At 37.7% G+C, this 15,033-nt stretch overlaps 1 protein-coding gene across 5 annotated transcripts in view; it reads left to right on the top strand.

Moving 5' to 3' along the window:
* KRIT1 (KRIT1 ankyrin repeat containing) overlaps positions 1-15,033 on the top strand; it is a 53,638-nt gene that overhangs the window by 19,771 nt on the left and 18,834 nt on the right. For all 5 annotated transcript variants that reach the window (XM_075922382.2, XM_075922383.2, XM_075922384.2 and 2 more), the window contains 8 exons: positions 1,131-1,290; positions 3,798-3,890; positions 6,182-6,311; positions 7,377-7,620; positions 8,114-8,229; positions 8,647-8,790; positions 11,067-11,223; positions 14,346-14,453. In XM_075922382.2, coding sequence (XP_075778497.1) covers positions 1,131-1,290; positions 3,798-3,890; positions 6,182-6,311; positions 7,377-7,620; positions 8,114-8,229; positions 8,647-8,790; positions 11,067-11,223; positions 14,346-14,453 — 1,152 coding nt within the window. The remainder of the gene's footprint in view (positions 1-1,130; positions 1,291-3,797; positions 3,891-6,181; positions 6,312-7,376; positions 7,621-8,113; positions 8,230-8,646; positions 8,791-11,066; positions 11,224-14,345; positions 14,454-15,033) is intronic.

The following is a 15,033-nucleotide window of genomic DNA, read 5'->3' on the forward strand; positions in this document are numbered from 1 at the left end:
CTGTTTTATGACAAACTCTGTCATACATGGGCAAGTGTTAACAAAGTCAGATCTTTAAGGGTGAGATCCAGTCCCACACCAGGTTCCATTTTGGTAGAGCTCTGTGCTGTGTGGAACTTAATAGAAAATTGAGATCTTGGCTTTTCCCATTTCTGTGTCTTTGGGTGTCAAGTGAGTATGACCTTCTAGAACATGCTGTTTTCTTTGCAGTACTATTTGAATTTTGGTACTGCTTTTACAATTTACTACCTAGGATCAATTTGTGAATTTACACCTTTTATAATTCCTATTTTATAAATAAAAAGCCTTGTGTATAATGACTTTGTACTTAGATTATTTTATATTAAAGGATTTCAAGTTATAAAAATCAAACATTCATCATACCGTTAATGGAATAATTTGTGCCAAATGAAATACATTCCAGCTTCTGCAATATGAGAAATACTAAAAATATAAAAAGGAATACTTTATGTAAATGATTAGTTGTAGAAAAACTTAAACAAAAAACAGGACTATGTAACACTTAAACCGTCTTGTTAGTCTTTTATTAGGTGATGAGCTTTCGTGGGAAAGACCCACTTCATCAGATCAAATAGTGGAAGAAAATTGGCACAACCATATATACCAAAGGATACAATCAAAAAATGAACACATATGATTTGTCCTTTTCATATGTGTTCATTTTTTTGATTGTATCCTTTGGTATATATGGTTGTGCCAATTTTCTTCCACTATTTGATCTGAGGAAGTGGGTCTGGCCCACGAAAGCTCATCACCTAATAAAAGACTAACACGATGGTTTAAGTGTTACATAGTCTGTTGTAGCTGAAACAAAAAACAGAACTAACACGGCTACATTTCTATCTCTATTGTAGAAAAACCTCTGTGTCATCATTGTTCATGGTGGTTGTGAAGTCTGCAGTAAAATGTCATACAGAACTTGGCCATCCATGAGTTTGAAGACCTGAAAAGTGGGGTGAAAATACATTCAGAATTTTCCTTTGTTATGTAGGGAGTTCAGCATATAGCACTATAGCTGGTTAAAAATAAAAACTTGCTAGTCTATTTGAGAAAATAAAACTAATATTTCTGTAATGCTTAAAATATTGTTTAATTTTATTATTTGCAAGATTTTGTTGCTTGAAGTTCCCATTGAAGGACAAAAGAAAAAGAGGAAGAAAGTTTTGTTGGAAACTAAACTTCAGGGAAGCTGTGAGATAACCCAGAGCATCTTGGATTATGTAGTAGAAACCACCAAACCAATTTCACCAGCTAATCAAGGTATCAAAGGTAAGAATTGTCTTTCTTCATTTGGCATTGATGTCTCTCTAATAATTGTATTACTCAAAATAGGCTAGTTTAAAGGAATTAATAAACCAATATGTTTTAAAAACCAACCTCTGTTTTAAGTTCTGCAGATAGAAACAAGCAACTGAGCCCTCAGGGCGTCCTTTATTTTCCTTTTTTCTTCTATATGTCTCTTTTAAAAAAATCAAAAACTAAATCGTAGGTGAGACCTTATGTGCCTATACCTGTCCAAAATGAGTTTTATAGATAACCTTTAAAATACTTGGAAAAACTAGATTGCAATGCACACAACCTTAATCATGTTTTTAAAAAATTATGTTTAAAAAAAGGCTTTAGAGATGTTCCAGGAAATTCTGCAATAGATAGTTCTGAATAACTGACAAATTAGTCAAAGTTATAATAAAACACCTGGAAGACTGTGATATGATAGTATCTAGCTTGCTAGTGTTTGCAAAGGAAATTTGTGCCTCGCTTGTCTGATAGTAAAATAAAGGAAAGGTAATCATTTGACATAGTTTATTTAGACTGCATGAAGGTCTTTGACAAGTTCCCTTTCAAGAAGCTAGTAGAGGAACCTAGTAATTCTGGGATAAGAGATAAAGTATTGTCATGGATCAAAGTCTGTCTGATAAGAAATGAAGAGTTAAGAATACATAATCCATTTTCATCAGTGCAAAAGCTTAATTGCAGAGTTCCTCAGGGTTCTGTATTATGATAATTGTTTAATATACCAGGCTTACACTTAAAAGTTTTTTTGGTATAGCCCCAGCCCAGGCAAAATATGGCCCACAGGCTGGATCTGGCCCGCAGAAGCCGGCTCCATGCTTGCTTCGCCCCACCCACATGCCACTCAGAAAATTTCTCTTTAAAACTGTGAACCTGGAGCAGGAGGGGAAGGGGGAGCTTCAGGCTCTGGTTCCAGCCCCAGGACAATCTCATTGGCCGGTTTCTAGCCAGAAACTGGCCAATGGGAGCTGCCTGTTTGAATAACAGGCAACCACAAAGCACCTTGCCCCCTCCCCTCCAGGGCTCGTAGTTATTAACACATGCACATGGCCCTGCAGCCTGTGTGGGGGTCTGGCAGGCAGGGAGGCTGCTTCAGGAATGTGCTGGGCTGCTGGCCTGGACCCAGGTAAGTCTCCTGGCCAGACCCTACCTCTGACACTCCAGCCCCTCCCTCCTCCATGTCTCTGCCTCCCACTCCTGTCCCCCTACTCCACATACCCAAACCCTCAGGCCATATCCCCTCCCAGACCCTGCACCCCCATCCCTTGTCCCAGATCCCAACCCAAACTCCTGTACTCCAATCTCCTGAACCCCCTCCTGTACCCCAATTCCCTGCTCTAGGTCACAACCCAACCCCCTGCACCCTAGTCCAGAACCCCAGGTAACAACCGCTTCCTTCACCCAAGCTCATTCCCAGACCCCATACTCCCTCCTGCACCCCAAACTCCTGTCTGCTCCCAACCTCCATCCAAGACCCTGCACTTCCTCCATTAATATTATGGAAAAGTGCAGCCCTCAACAACTTTACAAATTCTTGGGGTGGCCCCCCCATCAAATATTATTGCCTACCACTGTCATGGCCAGTTTGAGTGAGGATGTGTGTGTTTGGGGGAGGAGGAGAGTATGACCCAGGCAAAAAAAGCTTTTGCCGATATAGCTCATTTTGTGTACTGAAATGGTATAAATTAAACTGGTAAAAGCACTTTTCTCCTGTGTACGTCTGCACAAAGGAGATTTTTGCTGGTGAAGTTATACCATAGCCATGTAACTTTTAACAATCTATAAAATAGTAAATAGTGAATAGAGGTAATAGAAGTAAATAGTGAAGTAGCAACAATTTGTAGCTGGCACAAAATACCATGAGGAATTTAAGAGGATTTTATCAAGCTAGTTGAATGGATAACATAATGAAACCTAAATTCAACATTAATAAATATCAAGTAAAGCGTGGTGGAAATTTGAACTATTTATACACTTTACAGAGTTCTAAGTTAACAATATGGATTTGGGGGAAAAAACTTGCACATCACAGTGCACGTTGATGAAAACTTCGCTAAATAAGGTAAAAAAGGAAAATCAGATGTTAGGTTGCACAAAAGTGGAATGGAGAATAATATGGAAAATGGTGGTTCACCATCATGTGGAAGATTATGTGCATTGCTGCATATCCCATTTTAAAAGTATTTTACAGATTTTAGAGGCGCTTTAGAAAAGGGTAATGATAATAATTAGGCTCATAGAAAAAACTCCTATAAAGAGAAATTGAAAAGAATGGTAATTCTTTACCTGTTACCAATCTGTGTATGTGTGCTGAGCTGCACATATGTTCATGCAGCCACTCAGGGTTATTCAGATATAATTTGCATCCTCAATTTTCAGAAAATATTATTTTGTTTTCTGGGAATCAGAAAGACTCAAGCTGCCAACCATTTGTCAATATGGCCATCCTGCACTCAGGTGACTTCCTTTGTTTTAACATGTAGGAAAGCGAGTAGTGTTAATGAAGAAATTTCCTCTTGATGGAGAGAAGGTGGGAAGGGAAGCCTCGCTTTTCATTGTTCCAACAGTTGTCAAAGGTAATGTTAAAACATAATTCCTGAGTTTGTGGGTATTTTAAAGAAAGTTATGCCCTTGTTTCCTAAAGAATTTACATAAATATTTTATATAAATGCTAACTGCTCTGATATTTATATTTGGGTTTAGAAGAATTATATTGAGGCTGCTAAAGGTCCATAATTATCTGTTTTGTCAGATGTCTAAGACGAGAGGTAGAAGGAGAATATAGTTAGTCAAAGTTCAGAGTTTAAAAATGAGAATTTAAAAAAAAGGTTCAATTTTTAGAGAACAAATGCAATATTTTGTTAACATTCTTATCTTATTTTCAATACATTTCATAATAGTTAATTTTGGTATTATGAAACAAGAAAAAAGTTGTTTATTACAAAGACTACTGTATTTATACTAGTAAACCTAAAAAAGGACCTTTTCCAGCTTTATTTTCTCAGAGAACAGTCCTTACTTAAATGAATAGACATTCTTGACTGAGTAAGGAAAACTGAGTAAGTCTTTAAAGGCAAAATATATTTCATATATGCACAGGTGTGATTACCTGCTCTTTTCTGGTTACTCGTTATAGCTAGTCCTCAGTCATAGTGATCCAAATTGTTACTTATTTTTTTTTAATAAGTTAAAACCTTCATACATAAAAGGACATATAGCCATGGATCTAGAGGTACTGACAACCAAAAGAAAAAACAAAATTAAAATATGGAGAAATATGTATGATATAATAGGATATGTGAAATAGAGCTCTGGGATCACTAATAGTCGTTGAATGTAGCCATCATGTCAGTCGTGGCATCCAACATGGATCTACATAGGTTTTCCTTAAAATTCCTTCCCCTCTCAAATCCAAGGATCCTTATTCATCATTACCTTGGCTCCATTTGTCTCAAGTACCAGGCCAAAAAGGTGGACATTTCTACCCCCAGTTCTTTAATATCCTCTTCAAAACCAGAGTAATAGGATACCTAATAAGAGACTAAAATAAATGAAAAATATTATGGAATTTTGTTGTGTTTTACTGGGCAAACATGTTCACTTGCTATTTATGATATGCTTTGGAAGTGAAAGTTGGCAAATAAACACCTTTCAATCCATGTTCCCTCTAATCTTTTCCATCTATGTGTAAAATACATTTTTACGTGCATCAAGATATTTGTGAATGTGCACCACCAAAAGAAATAAAAACTTAGCTGTTGGTAGTTGGGCAGCATTTGAATCTCTCCTAAGCGGCTGCACAAACTCACAGCTTAAAGGGAACACTGCTTTCAATCATAAGGTCTTCATCAAAGTTAATGGGTTATTTTTTCAACAGTGTATACAGATTTTTTCAGTAATTTAGAAAAGTAATCTCACAATGGTCTTATAGTAACAGAACATTTTATAATTCATTTAGGGCAACTTTATTGGATTGAATTTTGTTACATAAGAATTTGTGTAATTTATGAGAAGCAAGATGAGTGGAAAAAATACTTCTGTTGGTGAGAGAGAGAAACTTTAGAAGTTAGTCCAATAAAAAGTATTACCTCTCTCACTTTGTCTCTGTACTGTTCAGGGATCAACACCACATATATAATTGGTATCAGTTACTGTTTGGGAAAACTGATCTCCTAATAAGGATATTAAAATTAGATTAATCAACTAATTGAATAGTTGATCTAGTTTTTATTGACTAGTCGATAAGGGTGCCTTTGAAATATATCAAGAGTCCTGCTGGCTCTTGCTACATTTCAAAGGTGGAAGTGCCGTGGGGAGCACAGCCAGCAGGGGACTCAAGCAGTGGCCTGGTGGCCCCACGCTCCTTGTTTTTGAAATGTACAAGAGCCCTACAAGCAGGGAGAGTGGGATCAATGGGGGACTGTTTGAGTCCCCCGCTAACCCCACGCTCCCAGTGGTGCTTTGCTTTTAAAATGTACAAGAGCCCTCCTGGGACTCTTGTACATTTCAGAAGCAGGGACCATGAGGCCAGTGGGGGACTGTTTGAGTCTCCAGCTTGCCCCAGGGTCCCAGCAGCACTTCTGCATTTGAAATGTAGCAGTCACCAGTTCCCCACTGTGCCCCACCCCTTTTCCCCATAGAGATGGTGCTGGGGGGAACCAGTTTTTAAGCTGTCTCCCTCCAGCACCAGATCCTGCTCCCTCCCCTTGCTGCCTCTCTCTGATAGACTAGTTGCTTACATCCCTATCTCCTATAGCCTAGAAATACAATTTCAGCCAGAAGAGATGATATTCTGTAACTGCAAATGAGGAAAACAAGGATTTGTATTGCTGTTGAAGAGTTTTCTGTGTTTCTCTTTTCTTTTTAGATAATACAAAATACACATACAGTCCTGGATGCCCAGTTTTCTACTGTTTACAGGACATCATGAGGGTCTGCAGCGAATCCAGCACTCATTTTGCTACACTTACTGCTAGAATGTTAATAGCCTTGGATAAGTAAGAAATGCCATTAGTAGAAATACATAAAGTAGAAAATAGACAAGGAAATCAGCAAATATGAAAAATTAGATCTGTTTTACTGCTTTCTTGTGATCTCTGAGAAGGAAATAATGGTGGTATCGCATGTTTTCTAAAGCCAGGTTTACACTGGTGGAGAAAATGGATGCAGGTTACGCAACTTCTGCTACATGAATTGTGTAGCTGGAGTAGCTGTAACTTGCATTGATTTTTCTGGGATGGTCCCACAATGGAGAATCTCCCATTTACTTCCCTTATTCCTTGCAACTGCAAGAGTTCTGCGATTGATGGGGGCACCTTAGGCATTTGATTTATCGGGTCCTTACCAGACCCACTAACTTGGGTGCTGGAAGATTGACCTCTGGAACGTCAATGTTCGTGGAAGTGTAAATCTGTCCTGAGTAAAAAAAAAATTTTTTTAAAAGAACAAGCAAATCTTGAGGATTGACTGATAATTCTTCTACCAGATAATTATGAGAGAAACATGGTTATACTATTTAAATCTCGAGATTCCCAAATTTATGATACTTACATCTTAATGATTAACTAATAACATTTTCCATAAATGTTTTCCCTATAAAGATTTCAACCCCAACTTGTGTATTGCAGTATGTGAGAACCCACACAAAATATGACTTACCTCCAGAAAGCCCCCAAAACCCACAACTGAATGACAACTGATTAACTGAATGACAACATAAATCAGCAATTAAATGCCAACGCAGTCTTCTGACGATAGTAAATGCTTGCTTTAAGCAGTGCTCCACAATGCACATGAGGGTGGCAAAATTTTATAATAGCAAGGGGAGTGTATGAATGTCCCTATGGTTTCTCCCCCGCTTAACCTAAACAAGGGGCATATTCCTCCTCCTGTGTCATTAAAAGCACATTAGAGTTAGAGGAGCAACTCATAACAGAATTGGGTTCTGATTCTGTAGCCTCTTCATGCACGCAACAATTTTTGACTTCCCAAAAAGTGTCTAAAGAATTAGTACTTTATTTATCTTCAGAACAGTAGTGTGCCTTTTCTATTCTGTTCTGCAGGTGGTTAGATGAACGACATACACATTCTCATTCAATCCCAGCTCTATTCAGACCATCTCCTCTTGAGAGGATTAAAACGAACGTCACAAATCCTGCATATGCTATTGAACCTGGGCAGACAGAGAGCTCTCTACACATGGGATATACTGCATTAGAAATAAAGAGTAAAATGTTGGCACTGGAGAAAGCAGATACATGTATCTACAACCCTTTGTTCGGGTCAGATCTTCAATATACAAACAGGGTAAGCGTCCTGTAGTATGAACTATATTTCTGTTGTGAAAGGGATTTGATAATCATATATTGAATCTTAACTGAGGTTTTCTCAGTGCACACTTGTAGCCCAATTTAATTTTCCAATATGCATATTTGAAAAACTTTCCCTCTAACAGCAAGAAGTTACAGTGTTTACATTTATCAGAGGGGTGTCCGTGTTAGTCTGAATCTGCATAAACAACAAGAAGTCCTATGGCACCTTATAGACTAACAGATTTATTGGAGCATAAGCTTTCATGGGCAAAGACCCACTTCATCACATGCATCTGACAAAGTGGGTTTTGCCCATGAAAGCTTATGCTCTAATAAATCTGTTAGTCTATAAGGTTCCACAGGACTTCTCTCTGTGTTTACGTTGGTTCCAGTGGAGCATACAAGTCTATTATGATTTGTTTTATTCAAGTCTCAATGAAAAGTTTTTCAGAGTTTTTTTCCTTTTTAATATTATGTTTCCTTCTTAGGTTGATAAAGTGGTTATAAATCCGTATTTTGGTCTTGGAGCTCCAGACTATTCAAAGATTCAGATTCCAAAACGAGAGAAGTGGCAACGCAGCATGAGCAGTGTCATGGAAGACAAGTATTGTGTTACATTTATACAATTGTTTTATATTATGTATTCATATTATAATAGTGTCAAAAGCCCCATTCATGCATTCGGGACTGAACAAAGATTTATATAAAAAGCAGTCCCCAGAATGCCTGCAGCAGAACACTACCAATTGATGAAACAAAGAAATGTGAAGTGGAATGGGGGGAAAGTTGGAAGATGAAGCGACACTAAAATGAGTATTTCTTAGCATGAGCAATATTAGTTGTGGCTAGCCATCTGTCATACCTAAGTTCTAATTGTATAAACATTGACTCATTTTAGCTGGTTGTGCTTTGTACACATCATTAGATACCCATAAGTTGCATCATTTTTATGTTTATTTGTGTTTGATTGTTGAGATAAAAGTGAGTTGCATCTTTTTTATATTTTGCTTTTCATTGCTAGAGAGCGCCAATGGGTAGATGATTTTCCTCTTCATCGCAGTGCTTGTGAAGGAGACTCAGAATTACTGAGTCGCCTTCTTGATGACAACTTTTCAGTCAACCAGCTAGATAGTGACCATTGGGCACCTATTCATTATGCATGCTGGTGAGTATTTTTGCCAGACAAATGTATTTCTGGTATTTATGTTTGAAAACCTCTACCACTAAGAACTTGTATGATTTAATATACAGTTTGAACCTCTAGTCCAGTACCCTTGGGACCTGACTGGTGCCTAATCATAGGAGGTCAATATTGTCTAGCTGCATTAACAAAATTTTCACTGTTTACCGGGCTCTTAGAAGATATTTAAGAGTAAATTAGAGCTAAATCACAGCACAGAACATTGAGAACCAGGACTGGTGGCCATAAACAAACTTTATGGGACCATGGGAAATTTGGCCACAGGATAACTTCATCTTTGACTAAAAGGTTTAGAAGTGGAGATCTAATGAGACATGAACCTAAATCAGCTTAATGCTAGTATTCTTGTACTTCTGGAACATTTGATGCTATCCCCTATCAGAGACAGTGTACTGGACTAGATGGACCATGGGATCTGATCTAGAATACCAGTTTCTATTTTTAATTTGATTAAAAGAATACCAGCAACTGAAAGTTAGCCAAAAATGTAGATGTTAAAACAAATGTCACAGACCCTCAAACCAATAGAAATGTTTCAATATTTTTCTGAAATTTCAGTGAAAATATTTTTGTTAATCTGTAATTATTCTTATGTAAATATTACAGTACTGAGAATTTGAAAGTGAAATTGACATTTGAACAAATGTGAAATTGACTTCATTGATTTTAGACTATGCTTAGGCAAATACAGATAGTTAACCACATAAATGATGCAAAGTAAACTGGATTTCATGTGTGGAAACCTTAGGATGTGGTATAGAAGTGAGGAGCATAATTATTATTATACAACTGTTTGATTATTCTATTTTCAAAGTAAAAGGTAAAGAGCAAGAACTTTAATTACTATGTTCCTTCATTTTTATTATTTCAGTGTTTACTTTTGGCTCTATGTATTGTTTTTTGTAGTATGTCTTATAGTTGTAACCTGGCCACTATACATAACATTACACCAGAAGTTTCATTATAACCCTTGATGCTTCCCTTCTGAAAATATGTCCTTTGGATATTTATCTTTACATGTTTTCTTAGCCAAGAAGTGAATTTTTTGAGGAAATGAGGAAAATTTAGCTATGGTTTGAATTACTGAAGAGTGAAAGAAATTGCACTTCTTTTAAAGAATTCTAAAATGTTTTAGCTCATTAAAAATTCAAATAGTTCAAATCTGTTTTCCACTAAACTGCACATGAGGAGTTAGTTTATCCAGAAAAGGGGAATTTTATTCTGTACAAATGCAATTGAACTACAGTTGTTAAAAGACAGCTCTGTTCTTTGTATCATAGAAATATAGACCCTGAAAAGACTCAACATTCCCCATGCTGAGGCAGGATACAAGTTTACCTAGACCATATCTGACTGGTATTTTGTCCTAAAAAAAATCTCAATGACCGGGATTCCATGAACTCACTTAGACGCCTATTTCAGTACTTTACTATCTTCATATTTAGAAAGGTTTTCCTAATATCTAAACTAAATCTCCTTTGCTGCAAACTAAGTTGATTACTTCTTGTTCTATCTTCAGTGGACATGGAGAACAATTGATCACTGTTCTCTTTGTAACATCCCTGAAAATGTTTAAAGACAGAGTAGAACAGAGCAGCTACTTCCAGAATCACACACATGACACTCCTATTAATGCATCCCAGAATGATATTTTACCTTTTTCACAGCAATCATATTGTTGGCTCATATTAAATTTGTGATTCACTATAGTCTCTAGATCCTTTTTTGCAATAGTACTGCTTAGTTACTTTTTCCTCATTTTTTGCATTTGGTATTTCCTTCCTATATGTAATTTTCATTTGTCTTCATTAAATTTCATCTGTTAATTTCAGACCAGTTCTCCTATTTATTAAGATCATTTTGATATAACCCTATCCTCCAAAGTGTTTGCAATTTCTCCTGGTAATGGTGTCTTCTGCAAATTTTATAAGCATACTTTCCGCTCCATTATTAAAGTAATTTAATGAAATTCTTGAATGGTATTGGACCCACAACAGAACTCTTTAGATACTAGATACTTCCTCACAATTTGGGATCAATATATTGATACTCTTGTATTATGATTATTCAACCAGTTTCGCACCCATATTGTAGTGATTTCATCCAGATCACATTTTTCTATTCTAAATATGACTTATGTCCAAAACATTCAGGAATATCTCTGAAAGCCCTTGAAATAAGATTTTTTTTTTATCTTGCGTTCTTTGTTGTGTCTATTCTGCTTTTAATTTCTCTTCTAGGTATGGAAAAGTTGAAGCTACTCGAATGTTGCTAGAGAAAGGGAAATGTAATCCAAACCTATTGAATGGACAACTTAGTTCTCCTCTTCATTTTGCTGCTGGAGGAGGACATGCTGAAATTGTGCAAATTCTTCTAAACCATCCTGAAATTGACAGAGTAAGATAACTTTGTAACTGGAATTATAGTCTTAACTGTAGTTGCAGCACATACTTAAAATATCTCTCATATATTGTAAGTCTCCAGTTCCCAAGGTAAAAAACAAAGAAATGCAGTTTCATTTCTTGATTGTCTCATTAAATTAAAAAGGACATACATTATAAACTAAGGATGTAAAATCCTGTTTAATCAAACATTATGTTTAACTGAGTAACTGGGATCCCATGGGTGGAGGGCTCAATTGTACTGGTGCAACCCCCAACCTGTGGTGCGGTGCGGACAGGGGGCTACTCCAGCGCGGCTGGGCCTGCTACACCACGGGCTGCTCAGGCCTGTCTGAGCCCGATGTGGGCGGGGGCTGCTCAGGCCAAGTCTACCACGCTGTGCCATGGGTTGAGACTTCTCAGGCTGAGCCAGGCCTGTGGCTCTACAGGTGGGGACTGCTCCAGCCCAGATGAGTTGAAGCACCTGCAGCGTGGTGGGCCCAGCCAGATTGGAGCATCCACAGCCTGCAGCGTGGTGTGGTGGGCCCCTTTGTCAACTGGATTTTAACTGAATTTTACTAGAGATTTTAGTATAAGCCCTCACTATCTTTTTGTAAAGTTCCTAGTCATTATCAAGAAATAAATTCCTCAGCTTCTGGAGTTTGCTAAAACTGCACTTTTTTGTTACTTTTCTACTTAATGGTCTTTTTTATTATTATTGTTGCTATAGTATCATTATGCTCCTAGAAGGAGCTTCTTTCTTCTAGGTCAGTGTTTCTTAAAGTGTGTTCTGCAGCACACCGGTGTGCCTCGAGGCAGTTGCAGGTGTGCTGTGGAGAGAATAGAATTCAAAATGGCTGCCCTTAAAGGGACAAGCCTTCTGTTTGTTTTTTTTGCTCAACAGCTTTTCCCTGGGGCTCTTTTTTTCTTAACAAAAAAAATCCTTGCTGTTCCCCGTATTTAAAAACAAAAATTGTTGGTGTTCCTCGGTCTTAAAGTTTAAGAAACACTGTTCTAGGTGCTCTCGTAGACCCTTAGAGACCGTGCCTGCCTCCCAAAAAAGACAATGAGTAGTTAAGACAAGTAGAGCAGGAGAAGTCCATGTCTAAAGTGGTAACACTTTTATAAAAGATGTATGGTGTTAGTTCCTTTCTTCAGCGTGCAAATGGTAGAGAGAGGAAAGCAATCAAATTCTGCACAATTTTTGTATATATATGTTGTATATCCAGGTTGAACCTCTGTGGTCCAGGATTCTCTGGTTCGGCAACATCTGTGGACGGACAGCACCATGGATGTTGCTGGACCAACGAGTTGCAGCCGCAGAAGTTGCTAGCAGCTGGCAGCCCGTAGGGCCGGTGGTCTGGCGGTAGAGCGCCCAGCCTGTGGCTGGAGGTAGGGAGCCCTGCCAGCTGGGGCCGCAGAGCCCTGCTGTGGCTGGAGTGAGACCTGCCCAGATGGAGCCCCATCCGCCAGAGTGAGACCGGCATCCTGGAGAGGATCCCCAGCTGAGCCCAGCAGGTGGGCTGCAGGAAGCGGCCAGACGGAAGTCCCAGGAGAGCCCAATGCCTGACCTCCCCTAGTCTAGCGAAGTCCCTTGTGTGGAATAAAGTAAAAGGTTCGGGAATGTGGCTAGTCCCAGGGAGGCACAGAAACAGGCAAACTATTACTAAATCTCTTTTAAACTTTTATTAAAGGGCTTCTATGTATCTATTAGTATTTTATCAATTTCTTACATACGTAGGCACCAAATAATTATTAGAATCACCAATAAGCAAAATGCAATACAATAAAGAAAATTCCTTGAGGTTTCTCTAAATCCCAATAGTTGTTAACAAGGGACTAGGGATTATTAACAGTTACATTTACTTATAAGACTAATCATTTATCTAAAACTCTTAACACCACTACTTAACAATACCTCTAAACAATTTCAGATAATACTTATATTTAACAGACACACAAACTACAACAACAACATATTTGGTATATGTTATGTTTGGTATATGTTACGCTCTACAGGATCTCATTTGGTTCGGTGAGCGGGAGGTGGCTCTCGGGTGATTAGTCATCAGACCTGGCTCGTATTCTGCCTTTCAATGTTTATTCAGGATTCCTCAATTTGATACAGGAGGGGAAGATGTTTTATAGAGAAAGCTTTTGCGCGCTTTTTCTGATAGGCTAACAGACAGGGTCTACTAGCCTAAGTGACAGGAGTAAGGGGGTGAGATGGTTTCCAGTTTTTCCTTTTCTGCCTTATCAGGCATGGCACAGTCAGCACAAACTTTACATGAACTTTTCAGGTCTGGTTTTTGTTCCTGTTCTTCGCTGATCTTTGTTACATAGTGTAAGGGTTTTTCATCAAGGGGAAGTTGACCTTTTGCTCGAATGGCAATACGCGCGAGAGGCCTGGCCAGCAAAGAGCCTGCTTTCACACCTTGTTCGGGACTGCTCGGGTCTCAGGGGTGCCACACCAGAGAGGTCCAATCTGTACATACTATGTCCAATAACAAACGTACATAGTGTGATAATATACAGGTGGAAAATACACACTAGGACTGAAGTTTTAACATTATAGAAGCAAAGTTATAAGTCCATCTAGTGGAGCAGTAGTTTTTGCTATTGGTTATATAAATTTATTGATAATACATAAGTTGTATGAGAACTACAAACTCCCTTCTCCAGCACTGTCACCACAACAGAAGATTTATGACTATGTATTTTACTTCTTATGTAGAGTATATGTCAGAATGCACCATAATACAAAATTAGAATGCTAACATTATATTTTTTAAATTGAGTCAAATTGGTTCTTCAGTGATAAATGACTGACAGCACTGACTAGAATAAGTCATAGTTTTTTCATACAGCTATGCCAATACTCCTCACTTTTGGCCTGCAAACACATTTGCTCATTTTATACTAGTGTTTTCCTGGGAAGAGGCTACTGGAAACAGACAAAATAAACAGAAAAGTACAATTAATTAAAACTGTTTAAACAATCACATTTTTGAACTCTGAACAAGGTATGATTTAAATATTATAGAAAATCCCAGATATTTTAATTATCTAAACTTATTAACATTTATCATTGTAGATTGAAAACTATATTTATTCAGGTATTTCTGTTAATATTTGTAGCACATTACTGATCAACAAAGAAGATCCCCGTTGAATGTCTGTGAAGAGAGCAAACAAAATGATTGGGAAGAAACAGCAAAACTCCTAAAGGAAGCCATAAATAAACCTGTATGTGTTTACTTTTTAAACAGTTTAATGGTCATTTTTTTAAAGTCTTAGAAAATGTATACAGAGTAGAAATCCAAGGCAAGTGATAGGTCCATATATAGCAATGACAGTCAACAGGGTGTGAACCAGAAAAAGCATGTCACTTTGAATGTTTGTTCCTTGTACGTGGCTGTAGAACCATACGTACACTTTTAAAAAGTAGTCCTTTGATTTGTAGAAGTATTAAATACTACAAATTCTACTGCCTCTACTGGGCATTCTGTCAGTTTCATTTTGTATGTATACTAATGTTTATATATTGATACAGTATGCTGATGTTATTTAAAAGCAAATTTTCATTTATTGAAGAAGGAACTGATCCCTGTCATTGTGCCATATAAAGCAGTTGTTCTAAGCTCTTAACATAATAGGTGGTGTTGCCTTTTAATATAATCAGATACATCATAGTATCATAGAATACTAGAACTGGAAGGGGCCATGAGAGGTCATCAAATTCAGTCCCCTGTCCTCATGTCAGGACCAAGCACTTGCCAGATCCCTGACAGATGTTTATTTAACCTGCTCTTAAATATCTCCAATG

This window comes from Pelodiscus sinensis, chromosome 2, assembly GCF_052426305.1.
Source record: "Pelodiscus sinensis isolate ZL-2025 chromosome 2, ASM5242630v1, whole genome shotgun sequence".
Classification (NCBI taxonomy): domain Eukaryota; kingdom Metazoa; phylum Chordata; order Testudines; family Trionychidae; genus Pelodiscus; species Pelodiscus sinensis.